At 41.8% G+C, this 19251-nt stretch overlaps 1 protein-coding gene across 3 annotated transcripts in view; it reads right to left on the reverse strand.

Annotated features, from left to right (window-relative positions):
- Nucleotides 1-19251, reverse strand: part of ERCC6L2 (ERCC excision repair 6 like 2) — a 135963-nt gene that overhangs the window by 89384 nt on the left and 27328 nt on the right. For all 3 annotated transcript variants that reach the window (XM_089335745.1, XM_008257721.5, XM_089335746.1), the window contains exons 4-9: nucleotides 16835-17028; nucleotides 10284-10445; nucleotides 9350-9557; nucleotides 6512-6652; nucleotides 4717-4827; nucleotides 3092-3211 (exon numbers count right to left, since the gene is read on the reverse strand). In XM_089335745.1, the coding sequence (XP_089191871.1) occupies nucleotides 3092-3211; nucleotides 4717-4827; nucleotides 6512-6652; nucleotides 9350-9557; nucleotides 10284-10445; nucleotides 16835-17028 (936 nt within the window). The remainder of the gene's footprint in view (nucleotides 1-3091; nucleotides 3212-4716; nucleotides 4828-6511; nucleotides 6653-9349; nucleotides 9558-10283; nucleotides 10446-16834; nucleotides 17029-19251) is intronic.

Raw genomic sequence — 19251 nt, forward strand, 5'->3', positions numbered from 1 at the left:
TAGTAAGCGGTTAAATGGCATTTCCACAAAGGAAAGAAAACCGAGGATTCTTATTAGGTGAAAGAATGCTACTTGTGACTACCCCTAGACCAGTAGTTGAGGTCAAAAGTGACCTTGACACTCAGGAGAAAGAGCAGGGTCATGAGTGTGGCTTTGAGGCTGTGAAGGTTACAAGAGGAATTACGCTCACAGAGTTCTTGCAGCTGTGGCCGGACCTATGCTAAGACAAGAACCAGGAATTTTGATCACCTGAATTCAGAAAGTACAGTTTTTTAAACATTTCATTTATTTATTTGAGAGGTAGAGTCACAGAGAGAGAGAGGGAGAGACAGAGAGAGAGAAAGAGAGAGAGAGAGAGAGAGAGAGAGAGAGGTCTTCCATCTGCTGGTTCACTTCCCAAATGGCCACAACGACCAGAGCTGTGCCGATCTGAAGCCAGGAGCTTCTTCTGGGTTTAGGCCATGGAGAGAGATGGACTGGAAGAGGAGTAGGGACTTGAACCAGCATCCACATGGGATGATGGCACCATAGGCAGAGGCTTTAGCCCACTACACCACAGTGCCAGCCCCAGTTACTTGGCATTCTTTTTTTTTAATTTTTTGACAGTCAGACAGTGAGAGAGAGAGTGAGAGAGAGAGAGAGAGAGAGAGAGAGAGAGAGAGAAAGTCTTCCTTTTTCTGTTGGTTCATCCCCCTAAGTGGCCGCTACAGCCAGAGCGTTATGGCTGGCGCACTGCGCCGATCCGAAGCCAGGAGCCAGGTGCTTCCTCCTGGTCTCCCATGGGGTGCAGGGCCCAACCACTTGGGCCATCCTCCACTGCACTCCCAGGACACAGCAGAGAGCTGGCCTGGAAGAGGCGCAACCGGGATAGAATCTGGCGCCCCGACTGGAACTAGAACCCAGGGTGCCAGCGACGCAGGTGGAGGATTAGCCTAGTGAGCTGCGGCGCCGGCCTACTTGGCATTCTTAAACTCAGAGGCCAAAATTCTGCAAGACTGTGGGTTTTGGATTACCAAAGCAATGGTTTGCCAGATGATTTTTGCTAACCAAATGATGAAATACAATACGAAAAATAGATCCCTAGCATATTACTAGTGATCTTGGTTTTCCTGGTGCTGTCTCACAGAGTAAGAAAAGTACCTGCTTCCTTCACATGTAAAGCATCCCACATCAATTAATGATTACTTTTTCCATTCTAAAAATCAGAATAATAGCTGAACATAGGGGTGGGCATTTGGTTTAACAGTTAGGTTGCCTGTACCCCATAGTGGAGTGCTTGCCTTCAAGCCCTGTCTCAGCTCCTGACTCCAGCTTCCTGCTAATGCAGACCTTGGGAGGTAGCAGGGATGGCTCAAGTAGCTGGGTCCCTGCCACCCACACGGAAAACCTAGACTGAGTTCCTGGCTTCTGGGCACTGGGGAGTAAACCAGGGTATAGGAGTGCTTTCTCATACAAGTAAATAAATAATTTTTCAAATAAAACAAATAAATAAATAATTTTTCAAAAATTAAGTCTATTAATTATCTTAATCAGATACTATCTTGCCTATGTCTAAAACTATAACCAAAATTATGTTATAACTAGTTAATAGTATGTTTTCAAATTTATCTTTAGGGGTGGCATTGTAGGGTAGTAAGTCAAGCCACCACCTGTGACGCTAGCATTCTATATGGGCCCTGGTTCGAGTCCTGACTGTTCCTCTTCTGACCCAGCTCCCTGCTAATGTGTCTGGAAAAGCAGTGGGAGATGGCCCAAGTCCTTGGGCCCCTGTACCCATATTGGAGACCTGGCTGAAGCTCCTGGCTCCTGGCTTTGTCCTGGCCGTTGTGGCCATCTGGGGTGCGAACAGTGGATGGAAGACCTTCTCTCCATCTCTCCCTCTCTCTTTCCATAACTCTGTCTTTCAAATGAATAAAATAAAATTTTTTTAAAAACCCTTATCTTTAAAGGATATATATAATGTGGACTTATAACACTGGTAATTTTTTGGTGAAGAGTCATAAGCAATAAAATTTAAATGAGCAGCAAAGGATAATGCAGTTTTCCAAGGAGGCCACAAGGACTGTAAATATTCTATTGGCTTAAATGATGGGATAGTAAGTGGTCAGTTCTAAACTAACTGGGCTTTTTTTACATATTTAGATTTAAAAATAATTAGAAGTCAACAGATTGAAGTTAAACAGACTTATTGTTAGGAAATACTGGATTCGAAGCACTTGTTTTAATAGTAAATCATATGTCATTCTCATTAATACAAACTTATTTCTTTAAAAAATACACATTTTAATGTTATTATTTTTACTATTTCTAGTCTCACTTTCAACTTTATTTCACTGAATTTGTAAGTCTCAAGCAAACTAAACCATGATAAGTTTTCCTACATTAACTGAAAAAAGTATGTCAGAATTATAAGGAAAAACAAAAACTGACTATTTTCAATTACTTCCTTTTTATCCCTTTTGTCAAAAAAATTTACCTTTCTCTTAACTCTGACATAAAGTTGGAAATTGTTGTGTAGAACCGTCAATCCATAAACAAAGGTTTTCGATTGTTATTAAGCGGTTAAGCAAGCTCATTCTGTTACAAGGAGGCTGGCTGTGCTGCTGTCGCAGCCAGCACCCAGGGGCCAGTTGCCCTAAACGGAACCAAAGTCCCTTTGCAACCTTACAACCAAGAATGGCAAGAAAATACTAGAAGCAGAAAACTCCGTCTAGAAATAGAACTCCTAAATGCCCTCCAATTTCACATCAGCACTTACATTTCTGGTAGGTCATTTTCCTTTTCTGAGGACAAACTCTGATGCATGAGATAACAGCCAACATTATAAGAGGGCAATACATCAAAAAGGAAAGTCTGACGTGCACTTGATGTAACTACGGCTGAGAAACTCCTTCATGCACGCACCTGAATGCAGGGTTCACGGTGAGCCAGGGAATGCTGACCTAACTGCACCAGCTGTCCACTGCCTCTGTCTCTTTTGAATGAATCACCACGTGTTCTGATGCCCTGGTGTCCCTACCACATGACTACCGTGGGTAAACATCTTGTCCGTTATCCCTGGCTGTACACAACCTGAAAGAGGAGCTCTTACCTTCATCTTCCCACTGTATTTAGGGTCAGAAAGTGTTTCAAAGGCTGCATCTTTGCTTTTCTGCACAAAATCTGGGAATTTCGAAAATACTTGATCACATATCCTTTTGATAAGTGTCTCCTTGAAAGGAAATGGTAGAAGAAAAGAGATTTCAATCTAACACAGAATATACATAAGTCAAAATTTTTTATGAAGAAATATTTCTAACTAGAAGGAATCTATTACTTTGAGGATTACATCTTCTCTAAGTCAGAATAAAAACAAAAAATTTTGGGATAAGTTAGACATATATGTCTTTTTTATTTAAAGATTATTTATTTATTTATTTGAGAGGTAGTTACAGACAGTGAGAGGGAGAGATAGAGAGAAGAAAGGTCTTCTGTCCGCTGTTTCACTCCACAAGTGGCCGCAACAGCCAGAGCTGCCCTGATCCAAAGCCAGGAGCCAGGAGCTTCTTCCGGGTCTCCCATGCAGGTGCAGGGGCCCAAGGACTTGGGCCATAGCAGAGAGCTGGATTGGAAGTGGAGCAGCTGGGTCTCCAATCGGTGCCCATGTGGGATGCTGGCCCCACAGGCTAAGAATTAACCTACTGCGCCACAGTGCCAGGCCCAGACATAAATGTCTTTGATAAGTTCTTAGTGATATGGGGTAGTAACCTTATCATTACTTTTTTTCAGATTTCCAAAACAAATACTCCCAAAAGAGTTAAGATTAATATCAAATAACAGTATTAAATTGTTATTACATTTCAAAATTACACTTAAAAGGCATCAACTGTCACACAAAAATAAAATATGAAATCATTATAACAAAAGACTTTAAAAAAGACTTTTGGGGCTGGTGTTGTGGCAAAACAGGCAGCCTGCAGTGCCAGCATCCTACATGGGTGCCAGTTCATGTTCTGGCTGCTCCAATTCTGATCCAGCTCCCTGCTGGTTGCCTAGGAAAAGCAGCAGAAGACTGCCCAAGTGCTTGGGCCCCTGTCACCCATGTGGGAGATCTGGAAGAAGCTCCAGGCTCCTCGCTTTGGCCTGGCCCAGTCCCAGCTGTAGTGGCCATCTGGGGAGTGAACCAGCAGATGGAAGATTCTCTCCCTCTCTTGGTATAATTTGATTTTCAAATAAATAAATTCTTAAAAGACCTTTTTATTTATATTGTACTGTAGAATAATACACCAAAGTAAATAACTGCATTTAAATTGAAATTTTGAAATTAAATGCCACTTTGGGAAACAGGCCTAACATTTAATATACAGATTATTACAGTTCTCATTTTCCCAAGTAGGTTAGATTAGTATAATCAGACACATTGTAATTGGAATAGGATTCACATCAAATATCTTATTGAATAATTGCACCACAGGATACAAGGGAAAGTAAGCACAAGAATATTATTAGAGGTATAAAACAGCTATTATTTTACTTCAAGCTTAATTTTTCCCAATTTGATCATGAACTTAAGTGAGTGTACTTTGACACCTAAATTTAAAGCAAGCAAATCAGTTTGCCCTTACAGTTACAGTTCACGCACAAAAAGTCTTCAGGATACTTGGTTGGGAAATTTTATACCAAACGTAAGATATTCACATCGAGAGCGTCCTACGGAGAGGTACAAAAATGGCGAACCTGTTTGGAGGTGCTAGCAGCCTGCAGCAGGGCCACGTGATTGGCCACCTTCTGAAGGACCGTGAGGTAGCTGAGGCACAAGGTCTTCACCTCGTCACCGCGGGAATTGGTCTGCAGGAGGAAGAGGCGGGAGACAGAAATAAGAACAGGACTAAAGCGGCTAAGCAGCTGCTTTCCTCACAAAGCGCATCACGGTGACATTCAGTATCCCGTTACTTTTGGCACAAAGAATTCTAAGAAAACGATGGCTCACTAGTGTGGAATCATTTCGGTTAATCATAATTCAATGATGTTTCGCATTACAAAAGGGGAGAACGTCCTCATTCTATAAAGCATTTATGACCACGACCCACAGTGGCAGACATGGTGTCAGGAAGGGCACCTGGCAGCAAAACTCTACAGTGCAACGGCAGCGCCAGCGCCACACGGACCCCTTTCCTCCTTCCTCTCACCCTTGCTCCAAGGTTTCCTAGGTCTCTGGGCTGCTCCAAAACAAATGCAATGGAATGAACATCAGTCTAGAGAAACATTTACTCAGGGTCCTTCTGTGTACATGAATATATGACAGATAATAAAAGAGTACAAATATATCAATTCTTTTTTTTTTTTTTACAGGCAGAGTGGACAGTGAAAGAGAGACAGAGAAAGGTCTTCCTTTGCCGTTGGTTCACCCTCCAATGGCCGCCGCGGCCGGTGCACTGCACTGATCCAAAGGCAGGAGCCAGGTGCTTCTCCTGGTCTCCCACGGGGTGCAGGGCCCAACCACTTGGGCCATCCTCCACTGCGCTCCCGGGCCACAGCAGAGAGCTGGCCAGGAAGAGGGGCAACCAAGACAGAATCCGGTGCCCCGACCAGGACTAGAACCCGGTGTGCCGGTGCCGCTAGGTGGAGGATTAGCCTATTGAGCCACGGCGCCGGCCAAAATATATCAATTCTTAAGAACTTTTTAATTCTACTGGCACACAGTTTCTATTAAATTGACATGATACCTAATGTCAGAAGTAATATGAGTGTTTTAAGCCTGTCCTCCAAGAGGAAGTTAACTTACTATTAGTGAATAATGAGAAACTCCCTGAAAATGAAATGAAATTTGAAGATGAGATTATGTTGTTTCCCAATAAAAGCTGAAAGAAAGAATATGAAATTGAAGCTTACTTTCTAAGATTGACCTTTGAAAATATATTTGAATATTGTATTTTATATATGGTTCCCATCTGATATCATAAAATGTTTTTTAAAGATTTATTTATTTATTTTCAAAGTCAGAGTTACAGAGAGAGGGAGAGGGAGAGGGAGAGGAAGAAAGAAAGAGAAAAAGAAAAAGAGAAAGAGAAAGAGAGGGAGAGAGAGAGGGAGGTCTCCATCTGCTAGTTCATTCCCCAGATGGCTGCAATGGCCAGAGCTGGACCAGGCCAAAGCCAGGAGCCAGGAGCTTCCCACAGGTCTCCCATGCAGGCGGCAGGGGCTCAAGGATTTGGACCATCTTGTGCTGCATTTCCCAGGCCATTAGCAGGGAGCCGGAACAGAAGTAGAACAGCTGGGACATGAACCTGAGCCCAAATGGGGTGCTGACATTGCAGATAGAGGCTCCACCCACCATGCCACAATGCCAGTCTCAGATATTACAAAATACTTTTGAAAACCGTTCCTTTTTAAAAAATAACTGTAGTATCTAAAATTAAAAACCTACTTGAGGAACAGTTATTTTATTATTTTGCACTTACTTTGACCCTAGTGCAGAGTTCTGGGTTAGCAAAAACAAGATGTTGTAAAGATATGATGCTGAAATACTTGCCTTATAACAACAACTTCTCCTTTTGCGGCCACTGTTGCAGGTGCAAGGCTTAGAAGACTGAAGTATCAAAGTCACATCTTCGGTTTCTAACACTGTTTGATAGACAGCTTTTTGGAACTCTGTCAGAGAACAATATACCATCTGCCAAAAGAAAATACAAGGCAATTATTGCTATCTTTTTTTCCAGCAATAAGAACAATAATCACAATGCCCATCAGAGTTCATGGGACTGTGATAGCTAAAAACTCTTAAAACTTGTTTTTCCTCTAGTTACATTATTATGATGATTTTTTTCCATTCTCTAATATTCTTTGCTCTCACCCTAGACTATGCAAATTATGATTTCATTTTCAAAAAACCTAATAGTCTTTTAAAAATAACATATTATGTGACTTCCTTATATATTTCTCAATATATTATGGCTCTTGTCAATATTCTATGTTAGCACACAGTGCAAACAAATTATTACAGCTTAGGGAAAAAAAACTTGATAAGGAAAAAAGAGAAGACCTAAGGATATGAGTAGGAATACTAAATGCTTATTGAAATATTGGAAAACTTAGAATAAAATATAAAACTTCATATAACTTAAAATTGAATACATACAAAGTTTGAATTTAATATTCTGCTGTAAGTTTCTGAGGTTAGTAAAGATAAGAATTAAGTAAATGCTCACCTAAGCAAATACTAGTTGTTTTATGGTGGCCAAACTTAAGAAAATATGATAAAATAATATCAATAAGTTATAAGGGACATATTTTACCCTATATTTCTGGTAGCATGGAAATTGGTAAAATTCTTCTTTATACAACTCTGTGTAACCAGGGTTATAAAATGTAAAATGGCTGTGAAAGGACTTTGAGAAATGCGAACAAGAGGGAAAAGCCCTCTGTATTTGCTGTGTATATAGCAATACAATAGGAAATTACTGCAAAAAAGTAATAAATGCACATGCAAATATACAGATGTCAATAAAAAACAATGCTGGATTCAAAAAAAAAAGTATGTGTGAAACACGAAGTGTATCTTGATGCCAACCTTGAATATAACTGCCCATGTGAGAACCAGAAGGGAAGACAGAAGATAGCAGTCAGTGATCAGCGGGCTGTTCCTATCAAATCCAGCAACATTCACCCAGCACTTGTTTTTTTTTTTTTTTTTAAGATTTTTTTTTTAATCTGTTTGAAAGACAGAGTTACAGAGAGAGGGAGAAAGAGGTCTTCCGTCTGCTGGTTCACTCCCCAAATGGTTGCAATGGCCAGAATTGAGCCTATCCAAAGCCAGGAGCCAGGAGCTGCTTCTTGGTCTCCCATGTGGGTGTGGGAGCCCATCCTCAGCTGCTTTCCCAGGCACAGTAGCAGGGAGCTGGATCAGAAATGGAGTAGCCAGGGCTTGAACTGGCAACCATATGGGATGCCAGTGCTGCAGGCTGGGGCTTTAACCTGCTGTGCCACAGCGCCAGCTCAGCCCAGCACTTATTCAGACCCATCATGTGAGGCAGGCACCGTTACCATGCATCCCGATCAACAGATGAAGGAACACAGTCTCTCAGCCTTAGCAATTACTCTGGGTCACAAAACTTAAAAGGACAGGAGCCAGGATTCGAGTCCATGTACTTAATTTCAGTGTTCGAATGCTAAACCTCTGAGCACAACTCTCTCTTCATATATTTCTCTTTTTCCTAATAGATATATAAACTAATTTCTTGCATATAAATTATATATAATTGCATAAAACATCTTAAAAAGTGAGAGTTCATGAATTATCTCAACAGAATATTTGCTTTAGATATATATCAAGTCATGTGTCAGATCAATTTCCCCATCTTGCATATCCATATAATCTTCTTTTCAAATCTATTTTTCTGAAGTAATAATTAATAGGATATTCTAAGACTAGAGGTCATTTTATAGGGTACTCTCATTTGGGACATTAATTAGGTTTAATTCACAGTAATTTATAGATTCTTGACATTGTCTGAGCTACAAGAATCACAAGATCAAAACCTATAGAAGACAACCATACTATATTTAAAACCCCTCTTAAAGTCAGCACCTCAAATTTTCCTGTAATACAATTTCCCTACAAATTCAGACGGTTAGGGGCCAGCGCTGTGGCACAGCCGGTTAAGCTGACTGCCTGCAATGCCAGCACTCCGGACTGGAGTACCAGCTTGATTCCTGGCTGTTCTGCTTCTGATCCAGCTCCCTGCACCTAACCCAGCATCTGGAAAGGCAGCGGATAACAGCCCAAGTGCTTGGGCTGCTGCCATCCTCTTGGAGACCAGAATGGAGTTCCAGGGCCCTGGCTTAGCCTGCCCCCACACCTGGCTGTTGCGGCCATTTACAGTGCGACTGAGTAGAAAATCTCTCTGTCTCTCCCTCTCTGTTGCTCTGCCTTTTGAATAAAAAAAAAAAAATCTTACAAAAATATAGGTTAGTCATGTAACTGTAGAGAGCATTCCACAAAAAATAAATCTATAAAAAATAACTACTTTGGTCCTTTAACTAGAATTAAGGCACAAAGCACACTGGGAGGTAGGCAGTACTTCATTGAGGAGGAACTGCATCAGAAGCCTTGATGTGTGTATACTAACAGGAAACTGTCAGCTAACAAGTAAGTAAAGCCCATAAGGTATCAGTAACAGGGCTCAATTAATGTTTTCTGAAATTCTGCATGTAATAATTTGTTTTCCACACAGAGTAAAGGGCAAAAAAAAAATGATATTCACAACATACCACAGGAGACAAGACTTCCTCTCAAAAAGGAAGTTTTCAAGAAAAAAAAAAAAAGATACGAAATCACCCAGGGACACGAATGCAGTCATGCAGCGCTCACCCGGTCTTCCTTCTTGGGCAGCTGGTCCTTGATGAGAGTCTTGGTCCGCCGGAGGAAGCTGCCCGCCATCCTTCCCGCGAGCCTCCGCATGGCCTTCCGGCCAGTAGCGAGCTCCCTTTTTGTCGCCGTGTGTCTCTGACCATGTTCCACTGGGTCAGAAAACTGCTTCTTGAAGTGGATCCTACTACCTAAAAGTCCTGGCACAGCCCTTTAGAAACGCAGTAAGAAAAATGTGAGGGTTTTATTATCTAAAAAGAAAAAAATCATTGCTTTTCACATCAAATATGCTAACTCGAGTATTTGTCTACTAGTGACAACAAAAACACAGGCAAACAAGTTGAAATGTTCTTTCTTTTTGATGGTTTCAGTTCTTTTTTCATGGTTTAGGAGATGGTGAATTGGTAATTTGGCATGAACATTTACTTTAAGGACCAAGAGTAACCTACAAAGGCAGGTTTTTAAGACTCTACCCTGTACACCATACTTAGCATCAAATACCACTCTAAGTTGGTAAATGATTGTTTTTTCATTCACAAAGCAGTACTAGCAGACCAGGTAGCATTAAGCTAAAGAAGTTTTAAGTACAGGCTGCCGTTGTGGTGTAGCAGGCTAAGCCACAGTCTGCAATGCCGGCATCCCATATGGGTGCTGCTGCGAGATCCAGCAGCTTCACTTCCAATCCAGCTCCCTGCTAATGGCCTGGGAAAGCAGTAGAAGATGGCCCAAGTCCTTGGGCCCCTGCACCCATGTGGGAGACCTGGAGGAAGCTCCTGGCTTCTGGTTTCGCCCTGGCCCAGCCCTGGATGTTATAGTCATTTGGGGTATGAACCAGCAAATGGATGATCTCTCTGCCTCTCCCTCTCTCTCTGATTCTGCCTCTCAAATTAAAAAAAAAAAGAAGAAGTAATTTTAACACAAATGTTTTCCCACTCACCAGTCCATCACACACCACAGTTCCTTCATGTTGTTCTGAAGAATGGTTCCGGTGAGGCCAATGCGGACGTTACACTTCAAAGCCTTCATGACTTCGGTCACTCTGGCCTTGGGGTTCTTAATTCTGTGAGCCTCATCCACAATGATGGCAGACCACTCCAAACTGCAGAGCAAGGAAAGCGGGCAGGGGAGGGAGGGCATCAGAAAACTTTCCTTCCTTAGTGCATAGAAGCTTGAGAGGGCAGCTTTCTCGACCGAAGCTCTGGAGGATTTTCCAACCCTGTAGTCTTGGAGGATTCAATAGAGTCTGACCTAGTTAGTTAAATGGGGACAGATGTGGACAGCCCACAAAACTAAAAAGTGTATGGAGAAAACAAAAGGGTATAGAGATTATATTTAATGATGATGGAACAAAAATCTCATTTAAACATCACTAAAATGATGATGAAGGAATTGTCTAAAAGTAACAAATCAGAGAAAAAAACATAAAATCAGCCAAACCGGGCAAGACTTTGGTGTCGCAGTGAGGATGCTGCTTGGGGTGCCTGCATTCTGTACTGGAGTGGGTGAGTTCACCTCCTTGTGCCTCCCAACTCCAGCTTCCTGCTCATGTGCACCCGAAGAGGCAGCAGATGATGACTTGAGTCCTTGGGTTCCGGCCACCCATGTGGGCGTCCTGGACTGAGTTCCCAGATCCCAGCTTCAGCCTGGCATGGCCCTGGCTGCTCCACGGGGTGCAAGCCAGCAGATGGGAGATCTTTCTTTCTTTTTTCTTTTCTTTTGTTTTTCTCTCTCTACCTTCCAAATAAATGATTTTTAAAAGCTTTTTATTTCACAATGGTTTCAAATTTACAAAACAGAAATTATGACATAGTACAAAGACTTCCCATGCATCCCATACCCAGTTTATCCTATTAACACCATATATTAATAGATTTGCCACAATCAATAAACCATATCTGGTTGCATACAAAGGACTTTCCAAAAGTTTGTGGGGAAAGTATACTGTGAAAAAAACTATGTATGTATTGCAAATTTCTTTACCCTCCCATCTTCTAATTCCATTTTTCTATGAACTTCTGAAGCATCCTTGTATATATACAATTGCTGAATCCAGATGGTGAATATATGGATGGTCTTATGCCACTATGTCAACTTTTCTATGGAGTTCATAATCTTCTTAACATAAAATGGAGAAAAGGTCAAAGCCATCAAGAACAAGGAGAGAACCAAGAAAGAAAAATCAGCCACAAAACGCCAGTAGCTAGAAAGAATGTGGACAAGACGACTTCCAGAAGCAGGAAGGCAGTCTCCTACGCCAGCAGTAGAGTCCAAAAGCACGTTGACTTGTGTAGTCAGCTCTTCAGCAGCTGGGAACTGGTGGCACCAGACACCTCAGCAAACTGAAGTTAGGGAAGAGTCCAACAGTCCTACTTACCAAGATACATGTGCCAGGTCCTCCTAAAGTGAGCAAGGAAGGAGCAAATTACGGCAAAACGCTCCTTTTCCTTAAGAAGAAATCAGTATGTGATGCTTAAAAGTAAAGAAAAAATTTTAAATTGTAGCGTAAACCTATTCTTTAGAGACACAGAGGTAAAGACTAAGACCAGGAAGGGCTGAAAGCACAGGTAACAGGGGGAGGGCAGGCGTGCACAGCAGTTTTTCACTACAAGTCTTGTACAATTTTTGTGTGTGTGAATATATGCATATATATGTAAATCATATGTATATATAATTTTGATAAACATAAAAGTGAAATAAAAAACATGGTAACAAAAAGATGTAGTTCACTCAGAATGTGTATCTACTCTCTGAATTATCTAGGATAAATGCACAATGCACTAGTCTCACTAAAATACTATTTACTCAGATAAAATAGAAATTATTTCAAAGATTTGTCAAAATGAAGCCATTAGAATACAATACAATAAAAATTATAACATTGATTCCTTGAATATTATACATATGATCTATGTTACATAATTCCACTTGAGAATTCTTGCTTAATATTTATAACAGAAAATAACCAGTAATGTGGAGAGACAGAAATCAAAGTAGGTTGTCGAGGGTGAGGACTGGGGAAGGGCTGATTGTAAAGCGGTAGGAGGGAAGTCCAGGGATGCTAAAAATATTTTAGACCTTGGCTGGATGGTGCTACGCTCAAGGATCTCTCTCTCAAACATAGGCATCAGCAAACAACAGCCCGTGAGCCAAATCTAGCCTGAGGCAATTTCTGTGTAGTCAGCAGGCTAAGAACAGTCTTCACATTTTCGAAAATCGCAAAAATAAAAAAGCAGAATATGTGAGGGAGACTGTATGTGGCCCTGTAGCTCAAAAATGTTTACTGAGTCTTCCAGAAAAAGTTTGCTAACTCTTAGTCAAAGTTTATCAAACTCTCACGTACTTAAAACAGGTATATGTTATTCTACACAAATTAAACCTTAATGAAATGATTTGAGGAGGCTGATTTAATTCATCCTCTGCCATTTTCCAGATGAGATTTGCCCAAAGCCACACAATGGCTAATTAATCACACATTTTACTCAACATATCTTGTGCTTAGAAAATTTATGAGACAACTCATAATTGTTGTTTTTCATTTTTAGCTTATGCCAAAGAAGTTTAATGCTGGTTTGAAAGCATCACCTTTAAAAATAATCTGATATTCTAAATTTTAATCCGATTTTGGGGAATATCATTCCCTCATTGAAAAGGTCAAACAGACTACTGTTATAATATCTGGACATTTTAAAGACTTATAAGAACTCTTTCTAATGACACACTTCAATCTTTTTTTTTTTTTTTTTTTTTTTTTTTTTTTTTTTTTTTTTTTAAGATTTACTTGAAAGAGTTACAGAGAGAGGTAGAGACAGAGGTCTTCCAATCACTGGTTCACTCCCCAGATGGCCGCATTGGCTGGAGCTGAGCCGATCCGAAGCCAGGAGCCAGGAGCTTCTTCTGGGTCTCCCACATGGGTGCAGGGGCCCAAGGACTTGGGCCATCTTCCACTGCTTTCCCTGGCCATAGCAGAGAGCTGGATCTGAAGTGGAGCAGCCAGGATTACGATTGGTGCCCATATGGGATGCCGGTAGTGCAGGTGACAGCTTTACCCTCTATGCCACAGCACTGGTCTCGACACACTTCAATCTTAAATATGAACTGTTTCCTTATAGGGAGAAATTTAAGCTAGAAGTGGATTTAAGTTCATGACTTTACCTAGGACCTTGCTGTTGCTGGCACAACTAGCAAGAGGCTGGCCTGACTACCAGCTTCCTTGGACCAGACCTGTGGTTTTCTAAGGCTTCCAAGACAAAATACTATAGAACGGATGATATATTTATTTATTTTAATACTAAGTCACCATTTTCCTTTTAATATGTTGTATTTTAAAAAATAATTTCATTTTATTTGAAAGAAGAGACAGCTCCAAACTTAAGGTTCACTCCTCAAATATCTGTAACAGCTGGAGCCGGTCCAAGCCAAAGCTGGGAGCCAAGAACTCCATCCAGGTCTCGCGTGTGGGTGGCAGGGACTCAAATTACTGGAGCCATCACCTGCTGCCTTTCACAGGGTGCATTAATAGGTGGCTGGAGTCAGGGGTGGAGTCAGGACTTGACCCCAGGAACTCTCATAAGAGATGTGGCCGTTCCAAGCAGCCTCTTAACCACTAGGCAAAACGCTCACTCCATGGATGGTGTAAACAACAAAGTTAGTTTCTCCTAATCCTGGAAGCTAGAATTTCAAAATCAAGGCCTTAGGAGGTTCCATTTCTTCTGCGGCCACTCTCACTGGCTCATGGATGATGGTCTTCTTGTCGTGTTCTCCCATGCCCTTTATCTGTGTGTGTGTGTTTGGGTCTCTTTGTCTTCCAGTAAGTGTATCAGTCATACTGGACTAGGGCCCCACCCAAACAGCTGCATTCTTACTTAATCACTTCTTTAAAGATCCAGCTCTAAACATGGTTACATTCCAAAGCACTAAGGTGAAAACCTGAGCATATGAATTTGAGAGACAAGAGGGCTCAGGCCATAAGCCTCTTTTCTTTTTTTTTTTTCTTTTTTTTTTCCCTCCCCTCCCCTCCCTCCCTCCCCCTCCCTCTTTCTTTCTTTCTTTTATTTGACAGGTAAAGTTACAGACAGTGAGAGAGAGAGACAGAGAGAAAGGTCTTTATTCTGTTGGTTCACTCCCAAATGGCTGCTAAGGCCAGCGCTGTGCCGATCCGAAGCCAGGAGCCAGGTGCTTCCTCCTAGTCTCCCACACGGATGCAGGGGCCCAAGCACTTGGGCCATCCTCCACTGCCTTCCAGGGTCACAGCAGAGAGCTGGACTGGAAGAGGAGCAACCAGGACAGAATCTGGCGCCCATATGGGATGCCAGTGCCGCAGTCAGAGGATTAACCAAGTGAGCCACGGCGCCGGCCCCTCTTTTTTTTTTTTTTTAAAAGATTTATTTATTTACTTGAAAGTCAGTTACACAGAGAGAGGAGAAGCAGAAAGAGAGGTCTTCCATCTCTTAGCTGCAATAGCCAGAGCTGTGCCGATCTGAAGCCAGGAGCCAGGAGCTTCTTCCAGGTCTCCCACCAGGGTGCAGGGGCCCAAGGACTTGGGCCACCTTCTACTGCTTTCCTAGGCCATAGCAGAGAGCTGGATAGGAAGTGGAGCAGCCAGGACTCAAACCAGTGCCCATATGGTTTGCTCGCACTACAGGTGTCAGCTTTACCTGTTATGCCACAGTGCCAGCCCCAAGCCTTAAACTTCTTGACTGCTCTTTCACTGTTCAACTTGGCTCCTTTCTGTCTGTAAATACAGCAGCTAGGATACTTACAAAATGCAAATCTGATCATTTCTATCATAGTAATAATCTGCTGGAAACACTTCAGAGCACTGTATTGCTCTAAGGATAAAGACCCAAGTGCTCCAAATGACTTTCTGGTATTTTATTTTATTTATTTGAGAGGTAGAGTTACAGACAGAAAGGTCTTTAAGCCAGCGCTGTGGCTCACTTGGTTAATCCTTTGCCCGCGGTGCCAGCATCCCATATGGGCACCAGATTCTGTCCTGGTTGCTCCTCTTCCAGTCCAGCTCTCTGCTGTGGCCCGGGAAGGCAGTGAAGGATGGCCCAAGTCCTTGGGACCCTGCATCCACGTGAGAGACCAGGAAGAAGCACCTGGCTCCTGGCTTCGGATCAGCACAGCGCTGGCCATAGTGGCCATTTGGGAAGTGAACCAACAGAAGGAAGACCTTTCTCTCTGTCTCTCTCTCTCACTGTCTGTAACTCTACCTGAGAAAGATGGATGGATGGATGGAAGGAAGGAAGGAAGGAAGGGAAGGAGGGAGGGAGAAAGAAGGAGAGGGAGGGGAGGGGAGGGGAGGGGAGGGGAGGGGAGGGAAGGGAAGGGAAGGGAAGGGAAGGAAAGGGAAGGGAAGGGAAGGGAAGGGAAGGGAAGGGAAGGTCTTCCACGTGCTGGTTCACTCCCCAAATGGCCACAATGGCCAGAGCTGTGAGGATCTGAAGCCAGGAGCCAGGATCCTCTTCCGGGTCTCCCATGTGGGTGTAGGAGCCCAAGCCTTTGGGCCATCTTCCACCGTTTTCCCAAGCTGTAGTAGAGAACTGGATCTGAAGAGGAGCAGCAGGGACTTGAATCAGCATCCATATGGGATGCCGGTGCCACAGGGAGGATTAACCTACTGTGCCATAGCAATGGCCCCTCAAATGACTTTCTTTTTTTTTTTTTTTTTTTTTTTTTTTTTTTTTTTTTTTGACAGACAGAGTGGACAGTGAGAGAGAGAGAGAGAGAGAAAGGTCTTCCTTTGCCGTTGGTTCACCCTCCAATGGCCGCCGCGGCCGGCGCGCTGCGGCCGGCGCACCGCGCTGATCCGATGGCAGGAGCCAGGAGCCAGGTCTCCCATGGGGTGCAGGGCCCAAGCACCTGGGCCATCCTCCACTGCACTCCCTGGCCACAGCAGAGAGCTGGCTTGGAAGAGGGGCAACCGGGACAGAATCCGGCGCCCCGACCGGGACTAGAACCCGGTGTGCCAGCGCCGCAAGGCGGAGGATTAGCCTAGTGAGCCGCGGCGCCGGCCTCAAATGACTTTCAATACTCCATGACTTACTGCTCTGCTGCCTGCTTACCTCACTGGTGTCTCCTGGCCAATTCCCTCTTACAGTGTGGGCCACAATGGCTCCTGTGTGTATGTGTGTGTGTGTATTTATTTTCCGCCACAACTAAAATCATTCATGAAAAATCTCTTTTAGTTCAGCAGCATGATACATATTAAAGGCTTAGATGAGACTTAGGACAAGTCTTAATTATATCTCTTAACAGATATTGGAGAGGTACCTCTATTGAGTTTAAGAAATAGAATAAGAAACTGTGGAAAACCTGATGCAGGATTTTCCTTCTCAGAGGTTAAGTCATTACAAACTATATTTTGATAATTCTGAAATGAAATTAAATAAAGCCAAATAATATTTAGAACTTCATAAAGAAATCATGATATACCGGGATCAAGACAACTTGTAAGCAGACTATTAATGCACCCACTCCAATTACCTGTTCAGTTCATCCAGACATAAGCGTAGTGTCTCATAAGTGGTCAGTGCAATTTCACACTTCCTCTGCTTTATACGCATCAGTTCATTGTCCTTTCTGTTACCGTGTAAAACAGTGACTCTGAAATATCCCCAGGTGTCCAATTCATCTTTCCAGTTATAGAGGACAGACAGAGGGGCGACTATTAAGAACATCTACAAGAAGAAGAAAAAAAAGTTGATGTTTAAAAAACAAATGAAAAAGAACCCTAAAGTAAGTCCAAAAGATCAACAGTCCTATTCCTTAATCTTGACATGTAGTTAGTTGATAAGAACAAACGCAACTGAGTGACTATATTTGGACATAGAAGACCTTCAAGAAATACTTTTTGGCTTACTTAGATTTTTATTTTTTACTGTTATTTTTTAAAGATTTGTTTATTTGAAATGCAGAGTTACGGGGGTGGGGGTGGGGACAGACAGACAGACAGACATCTTTCATCTGCTGATTTACACCACAAATGGCAACAACGGCCAGGGCTGGCCCCAGGTGGAAGCCAGGCGCTTCACCCAAGTATCCTACACAGACAGCAAGAGTCCAAGTACTTGGGCCGTCTGCTGCTGCTTTCTCAGGCTCATTCACAGGGAACTGGACTGGAAGCAGAGCAGCCAGGACTAGAAGCATTGCCCACATGGGATGCTGTTCACTCCCCAAATGGCTGGAACAGCCGGAGCTGGGCCAGGCCGGAGCCAGGAGCTGGGAGCTTCTTCTAGGTCTCCCATGTGGCTGCAGGGGCTCAAGTCCTTGGGCCATCTTTCACTGCTTTCCCAGGTCATTAGCAGGGAGCTGGGTCAGAAGTGGAGCAGCCGGGATGTGAACCGGTGCCCATATGGAATGCCGACACTGCCAGCGGAGGTTTAACCCACTATGCCACAGTGCTGGCCCCGAGAACTCTTTCTTATTTAGTACTGTAACTCCAGTACTTAGTATAGTACTTAGAAAAATAGAAAGCCTGCAACTGGTGAATGAATTAACAAGTGAAATCATGCATGTCAATGCCAAGTTAGGAGTAGCAAGGTACCAGTGGCAGACCAACAGAGCTGAAGCAAAGGCTTCACATGGTCAGATGTGACATAACAAAGTGAAAAATAAATTGTACTTTTATAGAAAAATTACAGAACATAAAATAAATTTTTGCTCCCAAAAACCCAAAGTTTTAAAATATATCATGTATCTTAACCTTAACTATTTCAAAATGCTCAAACTAATTAATTATATCCTACTGCACTGTTTGATAACTTCCTCTTGTATACTGTTGCTATTCAATACACAGGAATTTCAGTTTAGAATCTACTCTGGTCAGGAGCCTTTTAAAATCCTTCTGGTAACACCAATAATGCCAATATTTGACAAACACTCTGTCAAAGTAATTATAGGCCAAACTGATAAATATAAAATCTGACAATTACAAAAGAGAAGTAAATAAAAGAGAGAAGAATAGAAATGGCAAGTAAAATTATCACCATCTGCAGAAAACAGAAGTAAATTGATTAAAGAAATAGTAAAACAATTATCTTGAATAGCAAAAGAATTAAGAAACTTTAATTTACAAAATATTCATGGCTTATATACATATGAAATATTCCCAGTTTAAAAATGAAGTAAAAATTCTATTTATAATAGCAACCAAAAAGATATACTTACTAAACTTTAATGAATAGACATAACGTCATATAAAAAATTAGAAACTCTAAGAGGCCTGAAACAAAATGAAGCAAACTATGTGACTATTCTTGGATATATAGTCTTTATATTATAGAGATGTCCATTCTTTCTAAACAAACCCACAAATTCAATGTAATACTATTTTGAATGTCAACAGAGTTTCAGGAGAAATTTGAGAAACGTTAGTTTTAGCAAGTTGAGAAACTCTGAGGCGATACTACTCCTATCAAACATTAAAATATACAGCTAAAACACTGGAAGGGACATGAACAAATAAATTAATAGGACAGAACAATATTTTGAATAGACTCATCTAAATGAGTTCAATTTTCCACAAAAGTGACTCTTCAAATTACTGTGGAAAAAAAGAGCTTATTTGATAAATGACACTAAGATAATTGGCTAAAATAAAGCCAAATTACTAGACATTACAGCAAAATAAACTACAACAATATAAAGATACAAATAAAATCATATACTTTGTAAAAGAATCATGGATGAATTTATTTGTAATTATAGAGTATAAAAGACTTTTGCAGGCAGATATAAAACATGGAAGCTATAAAGAGAGATTAATTACCTAAAACTATTTTAAAACCAATAAATATGTCAAAAGTTGACTCTGACAAACTAGGCAGAGATATTTTCAAAGCACACAATGGACAAAAGATTATCCAGAATATATGTGTGTGGACTATTAATCAAGAACTGTG

This window comes from Oryctolagus cuniculus, chromosome 1 (assembly GCF_051225735.1).
Source record: "Oryctolagus cuniculus isolate XC-2025 breed Fujian yellow rabbit chromosome 1, ASM5122573v1, whole genome shotgun sequence".
NCBI classification, from domain to species: Eukaryota; Metazoa; Chordata; class Mammalia; order Lagomorpha; family Leporidae; genus Oryctolagus; species Oryctolagus cuniculus.